At 43.1% G+C, this 25,032-nt stretch overlaps 3 protein-coding genes across 7 annotated transcripts in view; 2 read left to right on the forward strand and 1 right to left on the reverse strand.

Moving 5' to 3' along the window:
• The window catches only part of EFCAB14 (EF-hand calcium binding domain 14), a 44,583-nt gene extending 27,347 nt beyond the window's left edge, over positions 1–17,236 (forward strand). The window contains exons 5-11 of one of the 2 annotated variants that reach the window (XM_034964441.3): positions 501–611; positions 2,743–2,847; positions 3,890–4,081; positions 5,554–5,640; positions 7,803–7,914; positions 8,980–9,105; positions 13,764–17,236. In XM_034964441.3, coding sequence (XP_034820332.1) covers positions 501–611; positions 2,743–2,847; positions 3,890–4,081; positions 5,554–5,640; positions 7,803–7,914; positions 8,980–9,105; positions 13,764–13,939 — 909 coding nt within the window. In that variant the 3' untranslated portion in view covers positions 13,940–17,236. The remainder of the gene's footprint in view (positions 1–500; positions 612–2,742; positions 2,848–3,889; positions 4,082–5,553; positions 5,641–7,802; positions 7,915–8,979; positions 9,106–13,763) is intronic. The other variant, XM_014345002.4, reaches the window with a different exon arrangement.
• Positions 17,106–23,955, reverse strand: TEX38 (testis expressed 38). Of its 2 annotated transcripts, none has more exons than XM_063607732.1 (2): positions 22,921–23,955; positions 17,106–19,529 (listed from the first exon to the last, which is right to left on the reverse strand). In XM_063607732.1, exons 1-2 carry the CDS (start codon positions 22,958–22,960, stop codon positions 18,946–18,948), a joined length of 624 nt encoding a protein of 207 aa, XP_063463802.1. In that variant the 5' UTR covers positions 22,961–23,955; the 3' UTR covers positions 17,106–18,945. The 2 variants fall into 2 exon arrangements, with proteins under 2 accessions (XP_063463802.1, XP_003812783.2); XM_003812735.6 differs by lacking the exon at positions 22,921–23,955 and adding an exon at positions 20,434–22,045.
• ATPAF1 (ATP synthase mitochondrial F1 complex assembly factor 1) overlaps positions 23,841–25,032 on the forward strand; it is a 33,475-nt gene continuing 32,283 nt past the window's right edge. Inside the window, exon 1 of one of the 3 annotated variants that reach the window (XM_034964452.4) lies at positions 23,841–24,342. In XM_034964452.4, the coding sequence (XP_034820343.1) occupies positions 24,008–24,342 (335 nt within the window). In that variant the 5' untranslated portion in view covers positions 23,841–24,007. The remainder of the gene's footprint in view (positions 24,343–25,032) is intronic. The other 2 variants (XM_034964459.3, XM_055093334.2) reach the window with 2 other exon arrangements.

The raw sequence follows: 25,032 nt of genomic DNA on the forward strand, positions 1-25,032 counted from the left end.
TAAGTCCACATGAAGACCTGAACACGAATGTTTATAGCAGCTTCATTTGTAATAGTCAAATATTGAACACAGCCTAAATGTCCATGAGCGGGGGAGAGATAAACTGTGATAGAGCCACACAATGGAATGCTGCTCGGCAGCCTGCCAAGTAGCCTCAACATGGATGAATCCCAATTCTGCTGAGTAGAAGCAGCCACACTTTAAAAAGCACTACTTGCTCACTGGTTCTACTTATATAAAATCTAGAAAATGAAGACTGATTTATTGTGACAGAAAGTGGATCAGTGGTTGCCTGGGAACGATCGGCGAGGGAGTGATTACAGAGAGTCATGAGGAAACTTTTAGAGGTGATGAGTGTTTATTATCTTGATTGTAGTACTGGTTTCACAATTGTTTATGTGTCAAAACATTCAAATTATACATTTTTGAATATGTACAGTTTATTGCATGTCAGTTGTCTCTTAAAGCTTTTTTACACCTTCCTATATGTTTCCATTCAGAGTGTAGCTTCCATTGGCAATACTTTAAACAGCGTCCATCTTGCTGTGGAAGCACTACAGAAAACTGTGGATGAACACAAGAAAACGATGGAATTACTGCAGAGTGATATGGTAAGGAGACCCAGCAAGTCAGCATGCTCCTGCTCACCCTTTTTTGTGTAAGAGTCATGATGCCAACTTTCCACTAATCTGAAAAGGCCCTGCTATGCATCTGTTCAAAAAAATCTAATAAGCAGTATAGATTGATTGTTCTACAATTTGTTAATAAAGCAATTATGGTAGATAGAATTAAAAGCCAAATCTTTTGCAAACATAGTACTGGAGGAGGTAAGGTAATAAGACACAGTTCCTGAGGATGGAATGGGTAGGACAGAAAATGGAAAAGAAGGAAAGGAAGTGGAAAAGTGTCTCATTGTTTATTACTACATAACAAAGCACCCCCAGAAGTTTGTGGCTTAAAACAAGTAATTATTTCTCACTATTCTGTGCATCAGGAATTTGAGCAAGGCTTTTAGACTCCCAAATGCTGAAACGTGTGCTCGTGGATGAAAGGCAGGCTGTCTAGCATGTTCTAGCTCCAGCCAGGCTGTCAGTTAAATGCAGCCTACAACACATGGAACAGCACCACCCCCATCCCTCAACCCCCAGCTGAGCCCAGTCAACCCACAGAATCATGAGAAATACTTAATTGTTGTTGTTTTAAGCCACAAAGCTTTGGGATAATTTGTTAGGCAGCAACAGATAACTGACAGAAGCAAACCCCTCCAGTGCCTAGGAATTGTTTTCAAATATCTCTGGATCACTTAGTGCTGCTGCAGATGTAAGCTGTCTGAAGTCATTTGGAGGCCTTAATCAATCACTTAATGGGTGACAGCCCCGTGAAGGATTTATGAAGAGTAAAAAAAGGATGGTGCAGCCCTTGCCATCTTGCTGGGGAGATGAGTTATGTGTAACTCATCTGAAATCAGGACTATTCAAGGCACACGAAAGTTCCCTAGTCTCTCTGCCAATTTCTGGATCTGCCCTCCTACCCCCACCTGCTCTTTGCAAGCTTCAGAATTTCAAGTTTAAATTGGGAAGTTTGTACCAAGGAGACCTGGGCTATATTAGAGAGCTCTAGAAGAGAGTTTTTTTCCATTTTCTTCAGGACTGGCACACCTCACTGTTACTTAGTGGGGCTAACCCAGAGGAAAAAACATTGATCTGGGTGTCAAGACCCTTGGTTCTGGTTCTAACTGCCGCTGAGTAACTGTGTGACCCATAGTAGCAAAGACCCCTCTAATTCAGCAATTCTTTTATTATTTTAATATCTTGATTATGCTCTCAAGTAATTCACTATTTTCTAAAATAATTTTTCCTAACTAAAAAATTTCCTGCCTTCTAGAACCATGGATTCCCCCCTCCTTCTCTCCTCCTTTTTATTGTTGCCTTTTGGTTTTCTTATAAAAACAGGGTTGATTTCAGATTTCAAGGAAAACAACTTATTTTCACCAGTTGCATTCTGTTATAATTAAATCTACTTCTTTTAAATTTCCATAGCTGCCAATGGTAATCCTCCTACTGTCATTCTTTGTGCTAGATAAGTCATAGTTATGGGCTCTGAAGGGTTAAGCCATGCAAAGTTTTCCTCACTAAAGGAAAAGTGTATATAAACATGTTATACTTCAGTCTCTGGAAAGAAACTTGAGCAGTGGGAAGGGAATGGGAAAGGAAAGATAACCCTCAAACATAAGTCTTACTTAGCATAATGCTATAAGGGAAAAACTAATAATGCACATGATTGGTGGTTATGCTAAATGCCCAAGCCAGTGGTTACATGACTGGCTGCCTTTTTAATGTCAAAGCTCTTGAGTCCAGTGGAAACAATGACACTGTCCCAGGTTGAGACCGAGTTGGTCCCTGGAAAGTTACAGTGATGCTATAGTTTCTCTGGGAGCATAGGCAATGGGGCAAAGGAGAAATGGTTTCTAGAGAGTTCATTCCTTTAAGAGATTGAGAAATAGACTAGGAGGATCTCAGTTCCCTAATGTAATCTTGGTGCTGCTGGCCTAGTGCATGCTCAAGCTGGGTTCTCTCAGAACCTAGCACAGGACTGGTTAGCCTGTACATTCCCTGGCAATACTTACTGATTAATCTGTGGATGCATTCTGGGGGAGGCTAGAATGTTCTAGGACAATCTCAGATAGTTAAGTAGACCTAATAATTCCTTGTTGCCTACACTAAACTTCTTTCCTCTTAACAGAATCAGCACTTCTTGAAGGAGACTCCTGGAAGCAACCAGATCATTCCGTCACCTTCAGCCACATCAGAACTTGACAATAAAACCCACAGTGAGAATTTGAAACAGGTGCTTTTTATCTCTGGCTTAACTCCCTGTGACCACAGTGCACTGCAGAGGCAGCCAAATAGTTTGGGCTTAGTGTTTGGTGTCTCAGCAGGTGCATCCTGTATTTATTTGCCTGCCTGGGAGCTGAGCAGAGAGGAATGTGTGTTGGTATCTCGGGGATCCATATTGCTGTCCTTTCCCTTCTTTGGCACTTTGCAGTTTTTCCCTGCATGTCAGTCAGTGGAGTAAATTCCTTTTCTTATCTTGAAAGACATAGAATGAGCAGATTATCCTGAAACTCTTTATGAAAAAATAGCTATCTGGGCAGGTTAAAGATGAATGGATAGCTAAGTAATCCAGAGTGATGGCTATTTTGAGCCACAGTAAATTCTAAGAATGTTAGAAAGCATATCCTTGAAAATCAGGATTTTCTAAAGTCTAAAGACGAAAAGGCAAGAGGGGGAAAAAAGACTTTGAGTTCAGAATCACATTAAAGAGAATAGAGGAAATCTTCACTCAGAAGAATTCCTGTCCTGAGTTTAATGCCCTTTAAAACCTATAGTTATCATTCTTTTTAAAGTAGCAATCAGTACTGGAGGATGTCAGTAAAAATAATTGAATCTTATACTAAACAATGCACTACTTGTTATGGTATTGTTACATGAGCCAATTCAGTAATCGGTATTGTTCCTGAGGTAGGTTTGTTCTGACAAATTAGGTTAATGGACCTTTCATTTAATAACCCAGCAAGCCTTTCCTCCAGCAGGTGAGGTAAACATTGGGGAAATCAATTCCCAAGCTCTCAGCTTTCTGGGACCAAAGAGTGAATCATGTAGGTAGTCCTCTTCCCTCTTTCCCCCTCCTGTCTAGCTGAGGCCAAACAATTCCAAAAGGAGCAATTTAGAGTGCGAGGGACAAAGCAAAGACAGACGATTGATGGTCAAAACCAGGAAAAGGAGTTTACTTCAGTACTTGACATAGTAATGGTTGTTCGGTGCTGCTGGCCTGCTTGTCTAATTTACGTCTTTAGTGGATTCCATAACTTTATTTATTTCCACTCTAGGATATCCTGTACCTTCACAACTCTTTAGAGGAGGTAAACAGTGCCCTAGTGGGGTACCAGAGACAGAATGATCTTAAACTCGAGGGAATGAACGAGACAGTCAGTAATCTTACCCAGAGAGTCAACCTGATAGAAAGCGATGTGGTTGCTATGAGCAAGGTAGAAAAGAAAGCAAACCTGTCCTTCAGCATGGTAAGCCTTTTCTGATCTTTTGTGACATGCAGTGTGTTTTGTCTGTGCATGGATAACATTCTACCACCTTTTGAGAACAGCCTTCTGGCATATTTGAGAGGCTACACATTTGTGTTGTGCTTAATCCGTGTCTCATTTAATCCTCACACTAGCTGTGTGATGTGAATGGCCAGGCAGTGTTTGTCCTGATTTGGAGAGGGAGATGCGGAGAGGTCGAGTCGCTTACCAAGGCTTCACCACTAGTTGTTGGCAGAGATGACAAGGCTACTGTCATGTTACCAGTGCGCCATCTGGTAGGGAAGTGCTGGCACGTATTTCCGAGGGCCTTTTGGGTCTTTCCTTTTTTAAGTTATTAGGGGTGGGAGCCATGAAAATGATAGTAACCAAAAATCTTTTATCATTTCTTTAAGCCTGAACTTGGCTTTCATATTTATCCTGCTGTCTATATATTAAGGGGAACGTTTTGCGTATGTCAGGAAACAGATCAGGTCAGATCAGCTCCCCAACTTAAGAGGTCACTGAGTTCACCTCCTCATTTTACATGTAAGGAAACTGACCTACTAAGTCACTGATGCTGGCCGACTGTGCACGGTTTACTGATTTTCATATTGTTGTGAATAAAATGTGCAGTTTCACATAAACTTTGTGCAGGGATCCACATGGATTCTTTTTTTAATAACTGCAGCCCCCACCCTTAAAGATTTCATATAGCAAAGACACAGGCATATATTTAAAAATAGAAACCAAATACAGGAAATTGTGCCATAAATTCAAGTAACCACCAAAGCTGGAAGTAAGCCCACAAATAAAGTCAAACTCTGGTTCATGGAAAGCAGCATTTGAACTGGCTCTGCCACAGTGGAGCCTTGGCAAGTTGCCCGGACTTGGCTTTGAAGGGTGGAGTTGGAAGACCTGTTCCCCCTCCTGCTTTACAGGGTTGTATAATTTACTACAAAGCTGTGAAGATTAAAGGAGCTTTATTTTACGAAGCCCTTTTGAACTCAGCTAAACTAGGTTGGCTAAGAATTTTGGATGATGAGTATTATGCCTTGAAAGTTTTCAAGGCTTATTGTGAAAACTTACCACTCCTAAACTCTCTTTACTGTCTCTGCCCGCTCCCCCTACTTTATATTTCTCCAGCAGAGAAAATAGGTAATAGTATCCATCTGTCCTACTGTTTCTTAGAGCAGCATCGTGCTCAGCATGGTATTTTGAGTAAAAGTTCTACCACCTTTTATCCTTCAAAGCCTTAAAGTTTGTGACTGAAACAGCTAGAAGCACTAGTTTCAACTTCGTCTCTGGCCTTTCTCCCTCTCTCCTCCCATCTCCCACTCCTCTGCAATTTCTGTTGAGAGTGTTCTGAGATCCTTTAAATAAGTTTGACGAATTTGTTTAAAAGTGCTAGGTGTTCAAGTTTTAATGTTTGCCTTTAATCTTCCCTTTGTTTGTTTGTTTTTGTTTTGCCCTTTAAGATGGGTGATAGATCTGCCACTCTGAAAAGAGAGTCTTTGGATCAAGTCACCAACAGAACAGATACAGTAAAAATCCAAAGCATAAAGGTAAATAATGGGAGGCTTACCCTGAAGTAAAAGTAAATGCAGCAGCATCTCTGTGCTTTTGATCTACTGCTACTTTTGTTCTCATGTGCTGAAACTTCAAAACAAAGCAATTAGTAAATTAGTATGTTAGTGAATAAATGAATACTTTTTTAGGCACCTACCCTGTGCCAAACACTTTAGTAGGAGCTGGGGGGGACCATAGTGAGCAAGGCAGACATGTGACCCCTATTGTGGTGGAGCTCAAAGTCCTGTCAGTCAGAAAATCGTTAACACATAATTGAACAGGTCATGCATCATGAGTATGATAAGTATTATAAAGGACAAATACAGGATATGATAAGATCAAGAAGGCTTCCCTAAGGAAATGACTTTTACACTAAGACAGTAAGTTATCTGTACTAATGATGGGGGACAGAGGCAGAGATAATCTAAAAATGGTGTCTAATCTAAAATTTATTTCCTATTTTTGTATTGCAATCTCTATGTATTCATAGCCCATTTAAACCTCAGCCAGTTCCCTTCACCTTGTACCTTCCCCTTTTTTGTTCTTCCTAGACATACTGTCAAGACAGCAATCTATGATATGCTTTGATATTCCAGGAAAGAAAGTGTGGTTACAGTATTCTCTGATTAGAGTGTTAAACTCTGGGCTAAGATAAAAGAAAAGCCAGGAAGATTATGACCAAGTGACTAAATTACCATCTCAAATGCATATTATGTTTGAGAAGTTGGGAGGATCTGAGGTTCAGAGAAAATGAACTTGAACTGGAACCACACAGTAAAGGCAGCTTTTGATGTAATGCTTTATATCTTTATTTTTCCTTCCTTAATAGTTTTATATTATCTAGATAAAGTCACAATATATTAAGGTTTTAATGCATCATAAGCTAAGCTTTTGTTGAGTTTTCTAACTGCTTCTGCAGATTTTTTTCAAACCTCACCTAGAGAAGACAGAAAAACTTAAGAGCCAGATGTAAATTTTGAGCACAAAAAAACTAATAGGTGGTTTCTATTAGAAAGTAGTAGCAATTTCAGCCACAGTTCACATTTTAACAATAAATATCAGAACACACTAGTACACACGTATACATAAATTTCATCTTGGCTTTACTTTCAGGCCTTTTTTGTTTTTAACTGTCATCGCAGGGTATCAGTTCCTTTGTCCTACCTCATCCAAACATCCTAACCAGATACAATTTCTCCTTACCATTAGTTCTTCAAACATTTAGTACCTAGTTTTCACTACATATGTTCATATTTTAGCTCCCTAAATAAACTGAGTGAACTACTATACAGTAACTATTAGAGTAGAAATAAGATGGGGCAAGAGAAGTTAACAATTATTTATACAAGAAAAGTAAATCATAATAATAAATGTGTAATGAGTTGGTGTTCTAATTAAACATAGGATCAGGACCTTTCACACTCATCTAAGCAGTTAGAAATGAGCCTCATAGAAACCAGATGTCTCTCTTTTTATAATTAAATGTATTTGTATATGCCACTCTTGATACTCCTGGGAATGAGGCAGGGTATGGGCGAAAAAACTTTTTTAAAAGATACGAGCAAGCAAGACTTTGAATTAGAAATATTACAGCTCCTTCTTTATGTCTTAACAGTTTCTGCCACCAGTTGACTCATCACCAGGGAGAAACAGAGGAAAGATCAGGGGAAAACTTGTGGTTTGTTTTTGTTCAGTTGCTTCTTTTTGTAAGGTGGTAAGAGCATGAAATTCTGCCTAAAGTGGTCTAGTCACAAGGTGAAGCAAGATATTTCGGAAAGTTATTTAGTTAGTGTGAAATAGCTCCTAGAAAACAAGATCCTGCTCATTTAGGAAATGGGTGTCGCATAGGCACCTGAGCAAGGGTACATTTCCTTTACTGCTGACACATGCATTCCTTCCCCCATCAACCAAATGTTCACAGTGAATCAGATCATCTGTAGCATAATGTTCCCTTAATGGTTTCAAATCCAGCAAGATACTTATCAGTGCTGAGGACCAAAGACATCACCAGTATATGTTGATTCATTCTTTTATTGTCTTTATAGGGAACCTACTGAGGGTCAAACACTACATGCTAAACAGGCTCTGGGAATACAGTGGACACTTAGATGAAGTCTTACTACCACCTTAAACCTTCTGTAATCTTTGTTTTGTGCAGAAAGAAGATAGTTCAAATTCTCAGGTATCCAAGCTAAGAGAGAAACTCCAGCTGATCAGTGCTCTTACAAACAAACCTGAGAGCAACAGGCCTCCAGAGACCGCCGATGAAGGTGAGAGCAGGGCCGGCTTCTTAATATTTCATGGAGGCTTGAGCAGCTTGCCTCTCACACGGGGAGCAGGGAAGGTGTTCCAGCAGTACTGATCGCACCAAGCAAGTGATGCCTGAACGCACCGAGATGAAGCTGATACACTTTGCTTTCATTTAGAAAAGGCCCATTTTGTACATGATTTGTACTCTAGTCTATTAAGGGAAGAATTGGTAATGTTTAGCTGGAAATAGAATTCTCCATGCTGTCTGCATCCAATTATAGGCAAAAATGTTACTGTCATAGAGTATATTAAGCCAGCCCTAAAAGTTGTTTATGAGAGTCTTTTCCTTTCTGTAAGTGCATAACATGTATTTAAAAATAAATATTCGTCCTTCTGAAAATCGTTAACAAAAATAATGATGGGATCTTTGGGTTGGAAGGGTCTTTGGCTTTAGGTATGGACCTGTCTAATCAATATTAGCAGATACATGAGCCTCCACTGATTTAGACCCTGTGAGGACATAACCAAGGCACTGGACTGTGTTAGCTTTGACCTTTTCCCCCACACAAGTATTTTTCTATTTTAGAAAAGCAGTACAAACTCTCTTGAATTCTCCTTTAGTAGGAGACAGAACTGTGGTGGAATGCCTTGTCCTAACATTGTGCTACATCATCTTACGGTTGCACTCTTAGCACCAGCTTAGCGGGTGGCACATACCCCTAGACTGGGTTTAAAGCACATCTCCCAGGATGTCAAGATCTTTGATATCCAGCCACTGTTCTTGTCACTTGACAGCTTAAGCTCTTACCATCTAAACATGTTTAATGCTAGCTTGTACTGTAAGATCTTCTAATGGGACTGCTGCTGCAAACCTTAACGTAATATAATACTGATTGGTGTTCCCTTGCCCACAAATATGTCTCAATCCAAGCCTTTAACTTCACATAGTCACTATGCTACTTTATCTTCAAATGTTTCTCTAAATTAATTGTATATCCAATTTTCCTAAAAGGTGACCTTCGATACTAGTTTAATTTGGTGTTAGATTCAATAATACTAAATAAAACCTTATGTATTTGTTACAGAGCAAGTAGAGAGTTTCACATCAAAGCCATCAGCATTGCCAAAATTTTCACAGTTTCTTGGAGACCCAGTTGAGAAAGCTGCCCAACTAAGACCTATCTCCCTACCAGGAGTTTCTAGCACTGAAGGTAAATTTTTATACCACGGGGTAGTAATAGGAATGTTCAAAGTAATAACTTTTTAATGTTTATTTTCACTTGTCAAAAATATATATGATCTAACATTTATTGAGCAGATATCAAGTGCCAGACACTTGATATGCATTATGTCATATAATCCTGATAACCATCCCATGAACATAAGTATTTATGTATTATACCCATTTTACTGATAGGGAAACTGCCTAAGTCCACACAGCAAATAATTGGTTGAAACAGAATGCAAACCAAGACAGTCTGATGCCAAAGCTTGTGCTTTTTTTTTAGACCCCCAGGCTGGAGTGCAGTGGCACAATCTGGGCTCACAGCAACCTCTGCCTCCCAGGGTTAAGCAATTCTCATGCCTCAGCCTCCCAAGTAGCTGGGACAGGTGTGTGCCACCATGCCTGGCTAATTTTTTGTATTTTTAGTAAAGATAGGGTTTCACCATGTTGGCCAGGCTGGTCTTGAACTCCTGACCTCAAGTGACCCGCCTGCCTCAGCCTACTGAAGTGCTGGGATTACAAGCACAAACCAACTCACCTGGCCGAAGCTTGCACTTTTAACCAGTGTACTATATTGTCTTTCTGTTAATGTTTTTTAGGGTCTTCATTCACTGAGTGCCTCATTAAACCTAGTGCTAAGCAATAAGAATACAGTATAAGATATGGTCTCATTTTCTTTCTTCAAGGATATTACAGTCTAATGGAGAAGGCATAAAAACAAATACAATACCATGAGATTAGTAAAATAAAGTAAAAGTTGACCCTGTTTGTCAGGGCCCTCCAAAAATGAAGGACCCTTTTACTGAAAATCAGCAAAATATTAGTACAAAGGATATGATTCACAGAAAAATGTGTTTGCACTGCTTCCAGCAGTGCATGTTCTATCCCTCATGGTGATGTTTAGTGCCTCCCGATTTTGTATTAGCTGGCTGCCTGGCAAATCACTTGCTCCTGTCCACCACACCTTCCTCTGGCTCTTCTCTTTAGCCTAGATACCGTTCTACCAGGAACATTTCCTTACCTCCAGTGACTGGATTAGGCTCCTCCTGTGTGCTCTTAAATTTTGTTTGCCCCTGTTTAGCACATGTCACTCTGTTGGAATTTCCTGGGGAGATACAAAATATAACTTCCTATGGGTAAGGACTATGTCTTGTTTACTCCCAGCCCCTAGCACAGTACCTGGTACTCCTGAATATTTGTTAAATAAATGAATGAGTTACCTACACATTGCAATTAAATGCTTAAAGCATAGAAGACTTAAATTTTTATATCACCATTTAAATGTGATTACTTTTCCCTGTTCCTGACTTTTTTTTTTCTGTTTTCTGGGGAGGAGGGGAAGTGTTGTGTTTAATGGGAACACAAGCTTCTTGCCACTTTCCATTGTTAAATCAATATTTGATGAGAATGAATGGGGGAAAGCTATTAGGTCAGAGTAAGGAATAGCAGTCTTAACACTTGTGCTTCAGTCTTCAGCATAGGCCTTAAATACTTTTGGATGACTATACTTTTGGAATGACCTGAGGCAGCAATCATATTTTTATTTGAATACTGCTACCAAGTGCGTAGTGTAGCATGTTGTATAAACTCATGCCACAAAAAAAAAGAAAAAAAAAAACAGGACTCTTCAGCTAGCCACTTGGTGTAAGGCATTGGGAACAAGTGTCCCACTGCTTTCCTGCCTTTCAGAGAGCTTTTGACATTTTATTAGCTGCATTGCTGCACCTATTGTAGGAGTGAGAGTAGGGCCCTATTCAGAAGCTTGTTTATAGGAGCTCCTTGATGGACTGGACCTTGCACTGCAACTGTTTTCTCTCCCTTCAAGCTATTTTTATTCTTCCTGAATACCAAACATCAAGAGGCCTATTTTACCTAGGTATGGTGTGGAATAAATGATGAAATTAAAGGAATTTGGGAAGATTTTTAAAGAAACATAAAGCTCATTGACCTTCTTTGGTATTAGATATTAAATCTTCTATTTGATTATGGGGACACAAGTATTTTTTAAATGTTATGTATATACAGCCAGGTGCAGTGGCTTATGCCTGTAATCCCAGCATTTTGGGAGGCCAAGGCAGGCAGATGGCTTGAGCTCAGGAGTTCGAGACCAGCCTGGGCAACACAGTGAAATCCCAACTCTACAAAAAATACAAAAATTAGCCAGGCGTGGTAGCGCACACCCTGTAATCCCAGCTACTCGGGAGAATAGCCTGAGCCTAAAAGTTTGAGGCTACAGTGAGCTGTGATCATGCCACTGCACTCTAACCTGGGTGACAGAGGGGAGACCCTGTCTCAAAAAAAAAAAAACGTTATGTATATAACTGACCTTCCTAAGTGTTTGTGATGAGGCCCTTGAGAAAATACCAGAAGAAACTATTGATAGACATTCTCTAATCATTTTGGCTCAATATTGCCATTGAAATAAAAAAGATACAGATCAACTGGTAATATTGCTCTTTTTCTTTTTACTGATTTTTAAAAAGTAGAGAGCATGCACTTTGGAGAGATAATTCCTCTGGTTCTTCTTTTTTATTGAAATACAATTCACATACCATAACATTCACCTTTTTAAAATGCAGTGTTTTTAATCCAGTGTTTTTTAGTATATTCACAAGGTCATGCAACCATCACCACTATCTAATTCCAGAACATTTTCATCACCCCTCACAGAATCTCTGTACCCATTAAACAGTCACTCCCAGTCCCCTCTCCTGCCAGTCTCCAGCAACCACTAGTCCCTTAATCACTATCTCTATGGATTTGCCTATTTGGGGTGTTTCACATAAATGGAATCATACAGTATGTGGCCTTGTGTGTGCTTTTTCTTTCAATATGATTCTTTCACTTAGCATAATGTTTTTATGGTCTATTCATGTTGGAGCATGTATCAGTACTTCATTCCTTTTTATGGCTGAATAATATTCCATTCTGTTGACCTAACACATTTTGGTCTGTTCATCCGTTGATGGACATTTCGATTGTTCTCACTTTTGGGCTATTAAGAATAATGCTGCCATGAACATTCATGTGCAAGTTTTTATGTAAACATATGTTTTCATTTGCCTTGAGTATATATATACCTAGGAATGGAATTAATGGGTCATATGATAGCCCTAACTTTTTGAGGAACTCCTACACTTTTCCAGAGTGGCTGTACCATGTTACATTCCCATCAGCAATGTGTGAGGGTTCAATCCACTTTCTCCACATCCTCTCTAATGCTTGGTAAGGCCTGTCTTTTTTTATTATAGCCATCGTAGTGATTATGACATGGTATCTCATTACACTTTTGAGTCACTGGTTCTTGAGCTGCTTAATTTCTGGATCCAGAGAGACAAGTGTCACATAGTAGAAAGAGCACTGGACTAGGTAATAAGAAATTTGTATTCTAGGCCAGGTGTGGTGGCCTAGCACTTTGGGGAGGCTGAGGTGGGCAGATCATTTGAGGCTAGGAGTTAGAGACCTGGCCGACATGATGAAACCGCATCTCTACTAAAAATACAAAAACTAGCCAGGCCTGGTGATACACACCTGTTATCCCAGCTACTAAGGAGGCTGAGGCAGGAGAATAGCTTGAACCTAGGAGGCAGAGGTTGCAGTGAGCCAAGATCATACCACTGCACTCCAGCCTGGGTGACAGAGTAAGACTCCACCAAAAAAAAAAAAAAAAAAAAAAAAAAAAAACAAGCGTGGTGGTTCACGCCTATAATCCCAGCACTCTGGGAGGCCGAGGTGGGCGAATCACCTGAGGTCAGGAGTTCAAGACCAGCCTGGCCAACATGGTGAAACCCCATCTCTACTAAACATTAAAAAAAATTAGCTGGGCGTGGTGGCGGGCGTCTGTAATCCCAGCTACTCAGGAGGCTGAAGCACAAGAATCGCTTGAACCCAGGAGGCAGAGGTTGCAGTGAACCAAGATCGCGCCACTGCACTCCAGCGTGGGCGACAGAGTGAGACTTAGCTTCAAAAAAAAGAAAAGAAATTTGTATTGTATTCCACTTAAGAGTTACATGACCGTAGGCAAGTTACTTTCCTCTTTGAGCTTTGGATTTCCTGTCAAAACTGAGAAAGCTATGAGTGTTTGGGATTGTTTTATGGGCTTCCAAGTCATTCCTCCAGTCTCCACTCAGCCATCCAACAAGAAATCTCACAATATGCCACAGTCTGTTTTATGAGCTAGCTCCTATCACATAACTCATTAGGCCTCTGCATTCCTTTTCACCCCTTCAACATAAGAATAAATTCAGGAAAATCTAAAGGGAAGACGCTGGACAGACAGAAGATGAGACCATTCATTCTCCTGCGATTATCTGTCACTGCTTCTACTTTGGCAGTGTCTCACTGTGTTGCCCAGGCTGGTCTCAAATTCCTGGCCTCAAGCAATCCTCCTGCCTCAGCCTCCCAGAGTGTTGGGATTATAGGCGTAAGCCACTGCACCCAGCCTTTTTTTTTTTTTTTTTAATATATTCTTAAGGGATCAAAAATTAGTCTTCCTGATTTAGTGAAATCCTAAACTTTACCATTTGGAAACAAAATTTGCGGAGTAGCTTTTCTTTTAGTGTTTTAAATTCAGTTGAGACTACTTTTAACTAAATTTAGCTGTATGTTTAGACGTATACATTTTTTGTAATTCATTTTTGGCAGATCTTCAGGATTTATTCCGCAAGACTGGCCAGGACGTGGATGGGAAGCTGACCTACCAGGAAATCTGGACCTCCCTAGGTTCTGCTATGCCAGAACCAGAGAGCTTGAGAGCATTTGATTCCGATGGAGATGGAAGATACTCATTCCTGGAGCTAAGGGTAGCTTTAGGTATCTAGCTTCATCAGGCATATTTTAGAAATGGACTGCCTAATATCTATTTACCTAACAACAAAACAACCCTTACTTACCCATCAGTCCTCTAGTCCTCCAAACTACTGTAGCAGATACTTTGCCACCTTTTAACTTGTTTGAAGAAGCTATATAAAAGTTATTTTTTTAAAGAAGAAGACCATTTTACTTATGATGTTCAGAAATCCATGATTGCCTACAACCAGTAAGATCTTACATTTTAAAATTGCCAGAAAAAAAATTAAAGCCCTCTTTTTTTCTCTTTCCTTTTTTTGAGGGGAGGAGACCTTATCTTTTAAAGCTGGGAAATGTATATAGAGAGAGAATAAGCCACTTTTATATTTCACTTAAATTTGCCTTAAATTAGCTGCACTTTATAGAGACTCAGAAAATGTCTTTTCTTTAAAAGATAGGCCTTTTCTGTTTGTAAATATTTAAATGAAAGAAAGCATTGTGCATATTGTGTGGAAAGTAGGAAGAATGGTTTTGAACAGGATATGAACAAATGACTTATTAAAAATTGCTGATCTGGTGTGGGTGGCAGCTGAAACTACATCCATGTCTCCATAAGGCATCCCTCAAAGGCCCAGGCGCTGCCAGGGGGTTTGTCCTGGTAGCTGGAGGAACTGATTTCAGGGAGTAGACACTGGAGACAATACTGACTCCAGGCATGGCTCATGGAAGTAGGATTCTGGTTCTTTGTTCCTATTCCCTCAGCTAATCCCAACCTGGGAATCAGAGAAGTCTTGGGGATTTTTCTCATTTTTAGTACTATTTCAGGGTTTATGAGCATAAAAAGTTATCCATTGGGGAGCTCCATTTTCCCCGCTGAGTGAGCTAGATTGCCTTCCCCACCCACCCACTTAAGTCTGTCTTAAAGCCGTAGCTGGCTCCCACCACCAGTACCATCTCCATTCGAATGGCAGGGCTAAATTCCCCCAGCCATTATCTCACACTGACCACCCAGAGCTTTAGAAGAGAGCTGTGCTTCTAATTTTGACCCAGAAAACCATACCCCTTGAGATTTTACCTAGAGGCTAACCAAGAGCCTAATATGTTTCTCTGGGGGATGACTAAAGCCAAAAAGGTTGTGAGATGAAACGTGAAATAATATTCAGTTTCCTTACCATTACCAGCTCAGAAGTAGCTAGAGGCTTTCTACCCAAAGGATGCCAAAGTATAGCAGGGCAGGCCTGGAGCTAGGGCCTTCACATGGTGGTAGCAGGTTTTTCAAATCTAGTACAAGCAAGTACAATACTTCCTTTAAATGCTTCTGTGGACCTGGCATGAAAGATCCCTAGATTGAAAGGAATAATACCTCCATGTCTCCTGTATGTTGAGTCTAGAATTGCTGTGTTGTTCTTAGAAGCAGTCTTTGGGCAACAACTTGAAAGGGAAAAAAAAAACTACAAAAACTTAACTTTGGTATAGGCCAAGTCAGGGAGAAAGTAGAGAAAGCTGTCATGCCACAGACTTCTTTAGTGGAGATCATTTCCTTTTTAACTTTGTTCAGGTTGCCCTTCACCATGGATACAGTCCGGTACCCTTAAACATTTAAGGGCTGTTTTTTTTCTTTACATGATGTTCAGCTTGGTATTGACCAAACTTAAATTTTTTTTCAAGAAGTATTAAAATTTAGTTAAAGCAAGATGAAGTCTTTTCCCATGAATGTGTCCCCTTATCTCATTATAGCTTATGCTCAGTTTCACTTTCTTGGAAAGGTTAAAACAAATTAGCCTGGCACTTTAGGTAACTTGAAAATAACTCTCACCCTTCTGACTGCCTTCCATCCACTCTCACTCCACACCTTTTTTTAATATATATACACCCTTACAGATTTTCTAACAACCAAATAAAATTCTAGCAATAAATTGAATTATACTGCTATATTTGTATATACTGTACCATAAATAGTATGTCTGTACCTGGAAGGTATTTTTTTGAGAACTGATTTATATGAAATATACTTGAGGGTAATGTAGCTTGTCCTTTTTAGTTTCAAATTCTTATTCATAGGTAGATACTTTGAAGACACCTTAACTCTTTGTTGTGTGTATTTTCCCTTGCATCAGATAACTATACATGGAGAAATCCATTTTGTTTTTTGGTTTATCTTCTGTTCTTCCTACCTTGTGCTTGTCTGACTAGTATCACCCCTGAGCCAGTATACAGTACCATCCTCTCCCCCTACCAAGTTTGGCAGAGGTGTTTATACTGCATTCTCAGATCTATGAATATTTTTGTCATCCTGCCTGAGAAAGTACATCTTCCAGGCAAAAGTAGGGTATCTTGAACTCCTTTCTTCTGAGTTGAGCAGACTCACTGGCTTAAGCATCCCATAAGCCTATTATTTAGTGTGAATTTGGGACTTTTCTTTGTATGTTGTCTTAACTTACTGAGCCTGTGACTTGTATTTAGCTGTAGTCAAGCCTCACCAGCCATATCTCATCTCTGAGAGGAAGACTGGATAGTGAGTTTGGTTTTGGTTTTGGTTTTAAATCCTTTTACCTTTTCAGTCTGGCAGCTCCTACTGCTGCTTTCCTAAGTTACTCAAAGCACTGCTTCTTGGTCCTTGTTTTCTTTTGCCTTGTACTATCTTGTATAATGTTTACTAAAAGAGCCTCCCCATAAATCAGAGAGGCAAAAAGGTAGCATATAAAAAGAAGAACCAAAAGAAGAGAAAACCTGACTTCTAGATGACTGTGGTGTCATCTAAAAGGCAGAGGTGCCTGACCCTCAGGAATGTGTATGATGCAACAGAGCTGAAGAATGGGTTCCCTTCACCTACTGCTGGCCATTGTCCCTTCTGTTGGAGATTCCTTTCTTTATGGTAGCTGTTCATAACCCCTTCAACACCCCCCCTTGCTGGTCCTGCCGGTCACAGTTGAGGATTTTGGCTGTGATGGGCTCATACTCATAATGGCCTGTTGAGTTGTTTTTAGTGACAGGTTTTGTTTGCTGCACACCTCATTGGCTTGCTTACCAACACCAGCTAGAAGTGGTCCCTCTTTCATATCCAAACCAGAACACATTTGGGTATTCCTGAGACTTTATAGAGCGTGTATTGTTTGTTATACGAACCTAACCTACCTTGTTGTTTTCTCATATTAAGAAATTTAAATCTACTTTGTTTTAGTGAAGCTATTTTGGTAATGTATAAGCAATTTTGGTTCTGTTTAGGGAGAATTCAGGGTTTCCATGACTTGATTTGAGCTTTGCATATTTCAAATAAGTAACACAGCCATTTTAATTTAGCTAAATAAAAAAATTTCTTTTTCTCTCAATGTGTCTGACTAAAGCCTCTCTCACTCCCCTGCGATTTTTAAGGGAAAAAAAAAATCTGCTTTGATTTCTATATTTATGGACGCCTTACACCTTTTGAAAGCAAGGAGTAACACATGGTGGGCCCAAAGTAATTAAGAGTCTGCCTTAAGGACTGCAGTATTTGGCCTGAAGAAGCAAAGGCTGCAGGGTTCAGGCTTTTTGCATCCAGAGGATGGGAGGGGTGAGGTGAGGCAGGAGTGAGCCCTGCCCTTGTGTCTACCCGAGATGCTCCACTTAGGCCTGTTTTATTTTTTGAGAGTCAATATAAAAGCGTGTTTGCCATAAATGTCCCACCACCTTAAAAAAAAAAAAAAAAAGCTTAAAATCCATTGCTAAAGAGGGGTCATACACAAGCTAAAACTTTTTCACACACAGAAAAAAAATAACTCTACATGTTTGCTAGATTCTGGATACCTCCTCCCCTCCCCCCAACACAGAATCTGGTGACCTTCCCCCTCAGTCATTATGTAAATGACTATACATAAAGCTTTTGTTATTTACAAATATAATGAGGGGATTTGTTCATTTCCAAAAGGAAAGGGAGAAACACATATCCTGTGATAGAGCTGGGCTTTCTTACCTCAAAACTGGAGCCAAATGGGCAGTATTATCTTTGTCTCACCTTTTAGAACCATTTCCAGAAGTACAAAAATTATTAATATTCCCATGTGGTGGATCTTAACTTTTGGGAGGGGGACATGGATTCCTGTAGGAAAGGTAAAAACTATGGATATATGTCTACGTATAATTTTAGGCAGTTCACTGACCAGCCCTTCCTCCAAGCCAGTTCATGGACCAACTTAATGACACCCTACATACAATCCAAAGCATTCACCAAGTGTTTTCTAACACGACATATCATTAGGGAAGGGGCACTATGGCGTATGGTGGGAAGATCAGTACCTTTGATGCCAAGCAACTGATGATCAATAACTTTCATACCAGTAACTTTGATGCAAGGCAGATGTAGATTTGAGAACTGGCTCTGCAACTAAGAAAGGTATGGCATATGCCCTTGGAACCTGTCTCTTCATCCATAAGAGGAGGATCATGATATCCATTTGGCAGTGTTCTTGTGAATTATTAGAAATAATGTAAAGAGGCAACCACGTAAGAGCTACATACATCATAGATAATAACAAAGAATGCATTTCAGCCCATAGTGCAGTGTGGCTCACAGGGCTCGTGATGACTCATTTTGCCTGTGACATAGCCACTGTAAATCAACATAGCTCACGTACCCTCAGCAGCTATCACTCTGGTGGCAGCTGTGCTTCACATCCCACAGAACACCAGTGCCTTGGGGTACCTAGGCCAGGGCCTGGCACACATTTTTGTTTTAAATACTGAACAGAGGGATATTGAGTCCATCCACAAGTACTGGTTCAGTGTGTCTCCCCACAGCCAACCACCAGTGCCAGTTCATATTGGTGAGACTCAGCAACCAACTTGGTTTGCAAAGTGACCCCATCAGACAGGAAGGACATTGCCTTCCTAACAGCAAATGAGAAACGAGGGAGCCTTGGACTTTTTTTTTTTTTTTCTTTTAATATTTCATAGCATGACATCCAGGTGGGTCCTGACCTCTGTCAATACCACCTTCCTGAGGTTAGTTCCATTTCCTACTCTGCACCTGATTCCTGCAGCTCCCACCTTCAGTGAGAGGAGGCTACAATTCTGAAGCAAAAGGCTTGGCATTGAAGCTATGGTCTTCCTGGGCCAGATTCGGGAGGGAATGGAAGAGAACATTCCTTTCAGGACAGGTGGCCGAAGGATAGGAGACAGAGTGGTTCAGCAGGGGGGGTAGGTTGCACAAGGGTGGGGCAAAGGTCACCTCCTGAAAGATGGGAAGTGGGAATGGGGAGCTGGCCTGGGGCTGCCGTGGAGCCAGCTGCAGTGCAGGTTGCAGGGGAGCAGGGGCTTCCGCCTTGGGGTTGCTGTCTTGGTCAGCATGGCTGCTGCCTTCGGTGATGTCCAACTGCCACAGAACATCTGGATTCTGGACCTCAGTCTCAGTCTTGGTGACAGCAGGGGCAGGGCCCGTGTTGATGGCTGCATTCATGCCGTAGCGCCGTCGCTTGTTAATCCAGTACAACAATGGGCTGTAGGTGAATGTGGCAGCTCTCATCACCTCCACCCACTGCTGGGCACGCTCTTCCCGCCTCAAGTTCTTCCTCCAGTGCAGAAAGATAATGCACCCTCCAGTTATCACACAACACAGCCCCAGGATTCCAAAGTACAATGAGACCCACACTAAGGCAGCAAGAAAGAAAAAGAGGCATGCTGGCTGATAGCTGTAGCTTGGGGCCTGAGCTGTTTCTCATTCCTCTTTCACTTAACCCATGCATCAATCACTCCATCCACTTAACTACTCTCACCGTTCCTTCCCTCCCTTATTGACTTGCCTCATCATTCTCTTATTCAGTCAAAGCTAGATTTCCAGGGAGCTTAAGCACCACCTTTAACTCTTTACAGATCACAAAAGCTAGGTCTAGCGGGGGCATGTGCTGCCCAGGCTCAGTCAAGCCTCTGATTCCTAACCCAGGACCCATCCAATCCATCAGACTGAGAAGTTTCACTATGGGCAAGTCCATCAAGAAGCAAAAGTTCACCAGCACTTTGTGAGGCCCAGGTGGGCAGATCACTTGAGGTCAGGAGTTCAAGTCCAGCCTGGCCAACATGGTGAAACCCCGTCTCTACTAAAAATTTTAAAATTAGCCAGGTGTGGTGGTGCATGCCTGCAGTCCCAGCTACTTCAGAGGCTGAGGCAGGAGAATCACTTGAATCCAGGAGGTGGAGGTTGCAGTGAGCCTAGATTGAGCCACTGCACTCCAGCCTGGGCAACAGAGCAAAACTTCATCTCAAAAAAAAAAAAAAAAAAAGTGAAAGTTCATCAGTTGACAGAGACACCCATGTCCCATCCCATTCCATTCAGCTGTGATGGTCCTGGGCTATTGATAGTATTTTCTCTGGTTGATCAGAGCATGGTCTTTGCCTTAAAATAATTCTTAGTTTTCTAGAGTAGACTATCTCCTAACTGCTTAGGTCTCCTCCAGGCAGCCAGGCACTGTCCCATCCATGCAAAGGGCCTTCCCTGATTGTTTGTCCCCAAGCCCTAAGGCACAAGTCCAGTGACAGGGACTGGAGGAGCACTTACTCCCAGGGAAGCGCAGGTCCTCCTGTTGGGAATCCATACAGTTGAGCTTTGGTACCTGGCCGATGGCTCTGGGGAGAGGGAACTCACCCACCCATCTGCCCAGCCAGTCAGCCCATCTGCCCAGCCAATCAGAGTCTCCAGAATGCCCAGGCCCTTTGTTCTCTAAAGGAGAGGTCACTGGGTTCTGAGAATTGGGCATTCTAGGGGCAGTGCTTGTGAAGTAGTCCTGGGTTAATGGAAGGAGGGGACTTCATCCAGTGGCATTTTTTGGGTGGAATGTCACTACTACTTCCATCAGAGACTGGTTCACCTATTGAATTGTCTGTACCTACCCCTTATGGTGAACCCACAGAGCAGACCCCAGAAAAGGGCCATCATCCCTCAGGTACTTATGGATGTTGCTGGTCTTTAGGGAACGGTTGATGGGGTACCTGTCCCCAGTGAGGAATGTAACAAGGAACACACAGCATTGGGCAGCCCTGTTCTCAAAAAGTATCTAACCAAGTTGGCAGGAAGAAACCTGCTCAAGGGAACCAAGTGGTCAATACCTCCTTCTTTGGCTCCAACAATCTGTCTTTTATTTAATTACCTTCAAGTGCTGACAAGTGTTTCCCAGGCCCCAGGCCCTGTGGGGCTTCCACCATCTGGCCTGCATCTACTTCCAGCCTTACTTCCCTCCTCGTCCTCCACACACTTTTCCCTTTTGCCTAGTCCGTACTCCTGAACAGACCCTGCTCATTCACATCTCTGGAGGTGTGCCCATGCTGCTCCTTCACCCAGGAGTGCCCCTGCCCACTTTTCCACCACTGAACACCTGCTCATCCTTCAAAACTCAGCTCAGCCCCCCTACTCTGTGACAGACTGCCCAGAATCATATCATCGCCAATTTGAAGAAACTTTGAGAGTTGTCTAGTTCATCTCCACCATCTGATCCCACCATCAGGGCCATGCTTGACTCCTGGGGGTAGATTTTTCCCCACACAGCAACTAATCTCCCTGGACTCAGGACTCACTTGAGTCAGGAACTTGCTCACCACCTCCTGAGGCAGCTTGATGCATTTATGGGCAGCTCAGTTAGAAAGCCCTTCCCTAATTAAGCTTAAGTCAGCCTTCCCAGTATGTTGCACCACTGCTTGTAGCTCAGCTTCTTAGCACCATTTTAATGACTCCCCTCTTTATAGTCCTCCAATGTGTGACTTAGGGAACTATTTAGCACAGAATTCTCTCCAGGGTCCACTTACCCTTGTTCTCCTCCTATATCACTGGCCCCTACTTTCCAGTCTCCTTTGCTGGTTTCTCCCTTTTCCCCTGATCTCTAAATGTAGGCATGTCTAGGGCTCAGTTCTTAGTGCTCTATCTACATTCATTCCATCAGTTATCTCACCCAGACCCCTGGCTTTAAATATCACTATACGCTGACAGTACGCAACTGTATCTCTCCAGCCTGGAATGCTCCTCAGAACTTTAGACTCATACCCAAATACCTGGTTGACATCCCTCCTTGCCAGTCTGTTAAATTATCCCAAACCAACATGTCCAAAACCAAACTCTGATTATCCATCCTCCAAAGTCTACCCTACCTACAGCCTTTCTCCTCTTCATAAGTAGTATCTCTGTCCTTCGGGTTGTTCAGGCCAAAAACCTGCAAGTCATCCTTGACTCCTTTCATTCTATCACACCCACACTGACTCCATCAGCAAGATCTTTAGGCTTTTATTTCAAAATATAACCAAAATCTGGCCACTTTTTTTTATCACTATCACTTTAGTCCAAGTACCACCATCTCTCACTTGGATTACTGTTCCCTGTAGGGTGACCAACATCCTGGTTTGCCCAGGACTTGGGGTGGGTTCTCAGGACATGGGGCTTTCAATGCTAGAGCCAAGAAAGTCCTAGGCAAACTGGAACAAATTAGTCACCCTTGGGAGAGTTTCCATCCTTGCCTCCACATATCCTAAATCCCACCAGCAGCCAGCATGATCCTTTTAAAAAGTAGATCATGTTACTCCACTGCTTAAAACATATAGTAACTTCCGATCTCATTCGATTTAAAATCAAAGTCCTTAACCAAGGCCTAAGCAATCTAACTAGCCCTCCCTATACCTTCTTGGTCTCATTTCTGCTGCTGTGCCCTCACTCATTCAGACTCAATAACCTCCTCATCAGGGCCTTTGCACTTGCTGTTCCCCCTACCTGGAAGGCTCTTCCCCCAGCATTCCCACATTACCTTCAGGTCTCTGCTCAAGTGTCCCCTTATCTCTATCTCTCTTGGCCTGCTGTTTTTCTGCATACCATGTAGCATCACCTAACATTATATATTTATTGTCTGTTTCATTCCACTAGAATGTAAGCTCAATGAATTAATATAAACAAGGATCTAAGAACTTCAGATAATGATAACTGCTATAAAGAGAATGCAATAGAGCGATGGGATAAAGACTATAAAGAGATGGGGGGTTGTCATTTAGGTCCCTTGGAGGTGCTTACATGTGAACTGAGCCCTTAGATGATGAGGAGGCAGCCACATGCAGATCCACAGGGAAAACAGCAAGTGTTAGGAGTGTGAGCCAGGTATGGGCTAGCATACTTGAAGGACTTATTCATCTTCCATTACACTGTTCCTCGCACAGGGCAGGGCTCAGGGCTGATCTCCATGAGCATAGGTTGGATTGAGCAGAGTTGAAGGCTCTGCCTCTGTCCCAGGAGGGGCTTCAATCAGACAAAACCCAGACAAGAAGGACCTGATGATGAGTACTGTCCCAGAGAGCCCACTCCAGGACTGGCCCTGTTCTGTGAGCAGGTGGGACACAGAGATGTTAATGTCACTGTCCCTGACCCTAGGAGCTCACACCTGGTTCAGACGGTAAGGAAGATTGTGGCATTTGGGTTGAGAGAATGGAAGGAGAGAGGATTCCAGGGGTCAAAAAGGGCCTGAATAAGGACTCTTCAAGGAGTAATCCTGGTGTTTCTTTGGGAGAGAATAGGTCACTGTGGCTGGAGTTCAAGGAGGATGTCAGGAAGCAGAGGAAAAGGAGGCTTGGGAGGCAGCTGCCATCTTGAAAAGAGCTCAGCACTCGGGTAGAACTTGAACAAGTCACATAATTACTCTCGGCCTCAGTTTCCTTATTTGTTAGATGAGGATAGTACTGCCACACAGAGTATGAAGCCGCTCAGTGTCCTGCACATAGCAACCTCAGTAAAGAGAAGCTTGCTGCTGTGATTATAGTTGATGAAAAGACCTTCGATGCTGAAGGACGGACTACTACAGCGAGTGCCTGGCACTACAGCGAGTGCCAGGGGCAAGCACCGCGAGGACCTGGAGATCCGCTGGCTTTAGAGAACGGACTTGGCGCGCAGAGGCTGCTGGTCCCAGAGGGAGGAAGGGCGTTGAATTTGGGCAGCCTCCCTGGAGGAGGCGGGCCGTGGCATACACAGGGCGGCGAGAGCGCGCAGTGCCGGGGCCAGAGCGGCGCGCCCCCTCCTCCCCGCCCCGCCTCGCCGCTATCCCGCGCCCGGAACCTTGGGCGCGCGGAACCTCGGTGCCGGAGCGCGGGCGCGGCGCACTCGGAGCGGGATGGAGCGGGCGCGCGGGCCGCGGGCCGAGGCCGACGCGCCTGAGGAGGAGGAGGAGGCGGGGGCGGCCATGGCTGCTGTGGTGGTGGCGGCTGCGGGTGGCGCGGGACCGGCGGTCCTGCAGGTGGCCGGTCTCTACCGGGGCCTGTGCGCGGTGCGCAGCCGCGCCCTGGGCCTGGGGCTCGTGTCACCCGCGCAGCTGCGCGTCTTCCCAGTGCGCCCCAGCTCGGGCCGGCCCGAGGGGGGCGCCGACGGCAGCGGGGTCGGGGCCGAGGCCGAGCTCCAGGCCAACCGTTTCTACGACCGCTACCGCGACAAGATCCAGCAGCTGCGCAGGTGCGGGCCTGGGTTGGCTGGAGGCGGGCAGGAGGCGGGAGGAGGGGCGGCCCGGGCTGCTGGGCCTTAGGACAGCCCTGTGAGGTGGGCACTAGTACTGTCCCAGCTCTTCAGATGATGCAGCCAGGCTCCGCGAGGCTAGGTCACTTGCCCAAGATCACACAGCTAATTGGTGTCAGAGCTGGGAGTCTCTGCAAAGCCCTGGCTCGTTCCACGTTTGTCTGCTTTGGTTCTCCAAACGCTAAGGTGGACTCTTAATGACAGCCCTGAGGCAGGCAGCTCAGAGACACCTGTCCTCATTATAGAAATGGGAAAACGCCTTCTAGAGAAGGGACTTGACTTGCTCAAGGTCACATATTAAGATAGCTGAGGCCTGGCTCAGAGCTGGAGTTCCCAGGCTGGTGGTAGCTTAGGGCCTTGACTGCAAGGAAAGGCGATTGGGGATGGGAGGAGGGCATCAAAGACTAATAGTGTCACAGTCGGATCACCCATTGAACCCTCTTAAGGAGACTGAGGATCAGCAAGAGTAAGAGACTTGCCAAAGGTCACACAGCTGTTTGGGATTTGTCTGACTCTGAGTCCAGGGTCCCTAACACCACCTCTTAGCTTCCAGAGGGAAGGATCTGGAGCTTAGAGGGGCTTAAGGTGCATATGAGGGGCTATAGGAGCGTCTGAAGAGTTCAAGTGGGA

Source organism: Pan paniscus, chromosome 1, assembly GCF_029289425.2.
Source record: "Pan paniscus chromosome 1, NHGRI_mPanPan1-v2.0_pri, whole genome shotgun sequence".
NCBI lineage: Eukaryota > Metazoa > Chordata > Mammalia > Primates > Hominidae > Pan > Pan paniscus.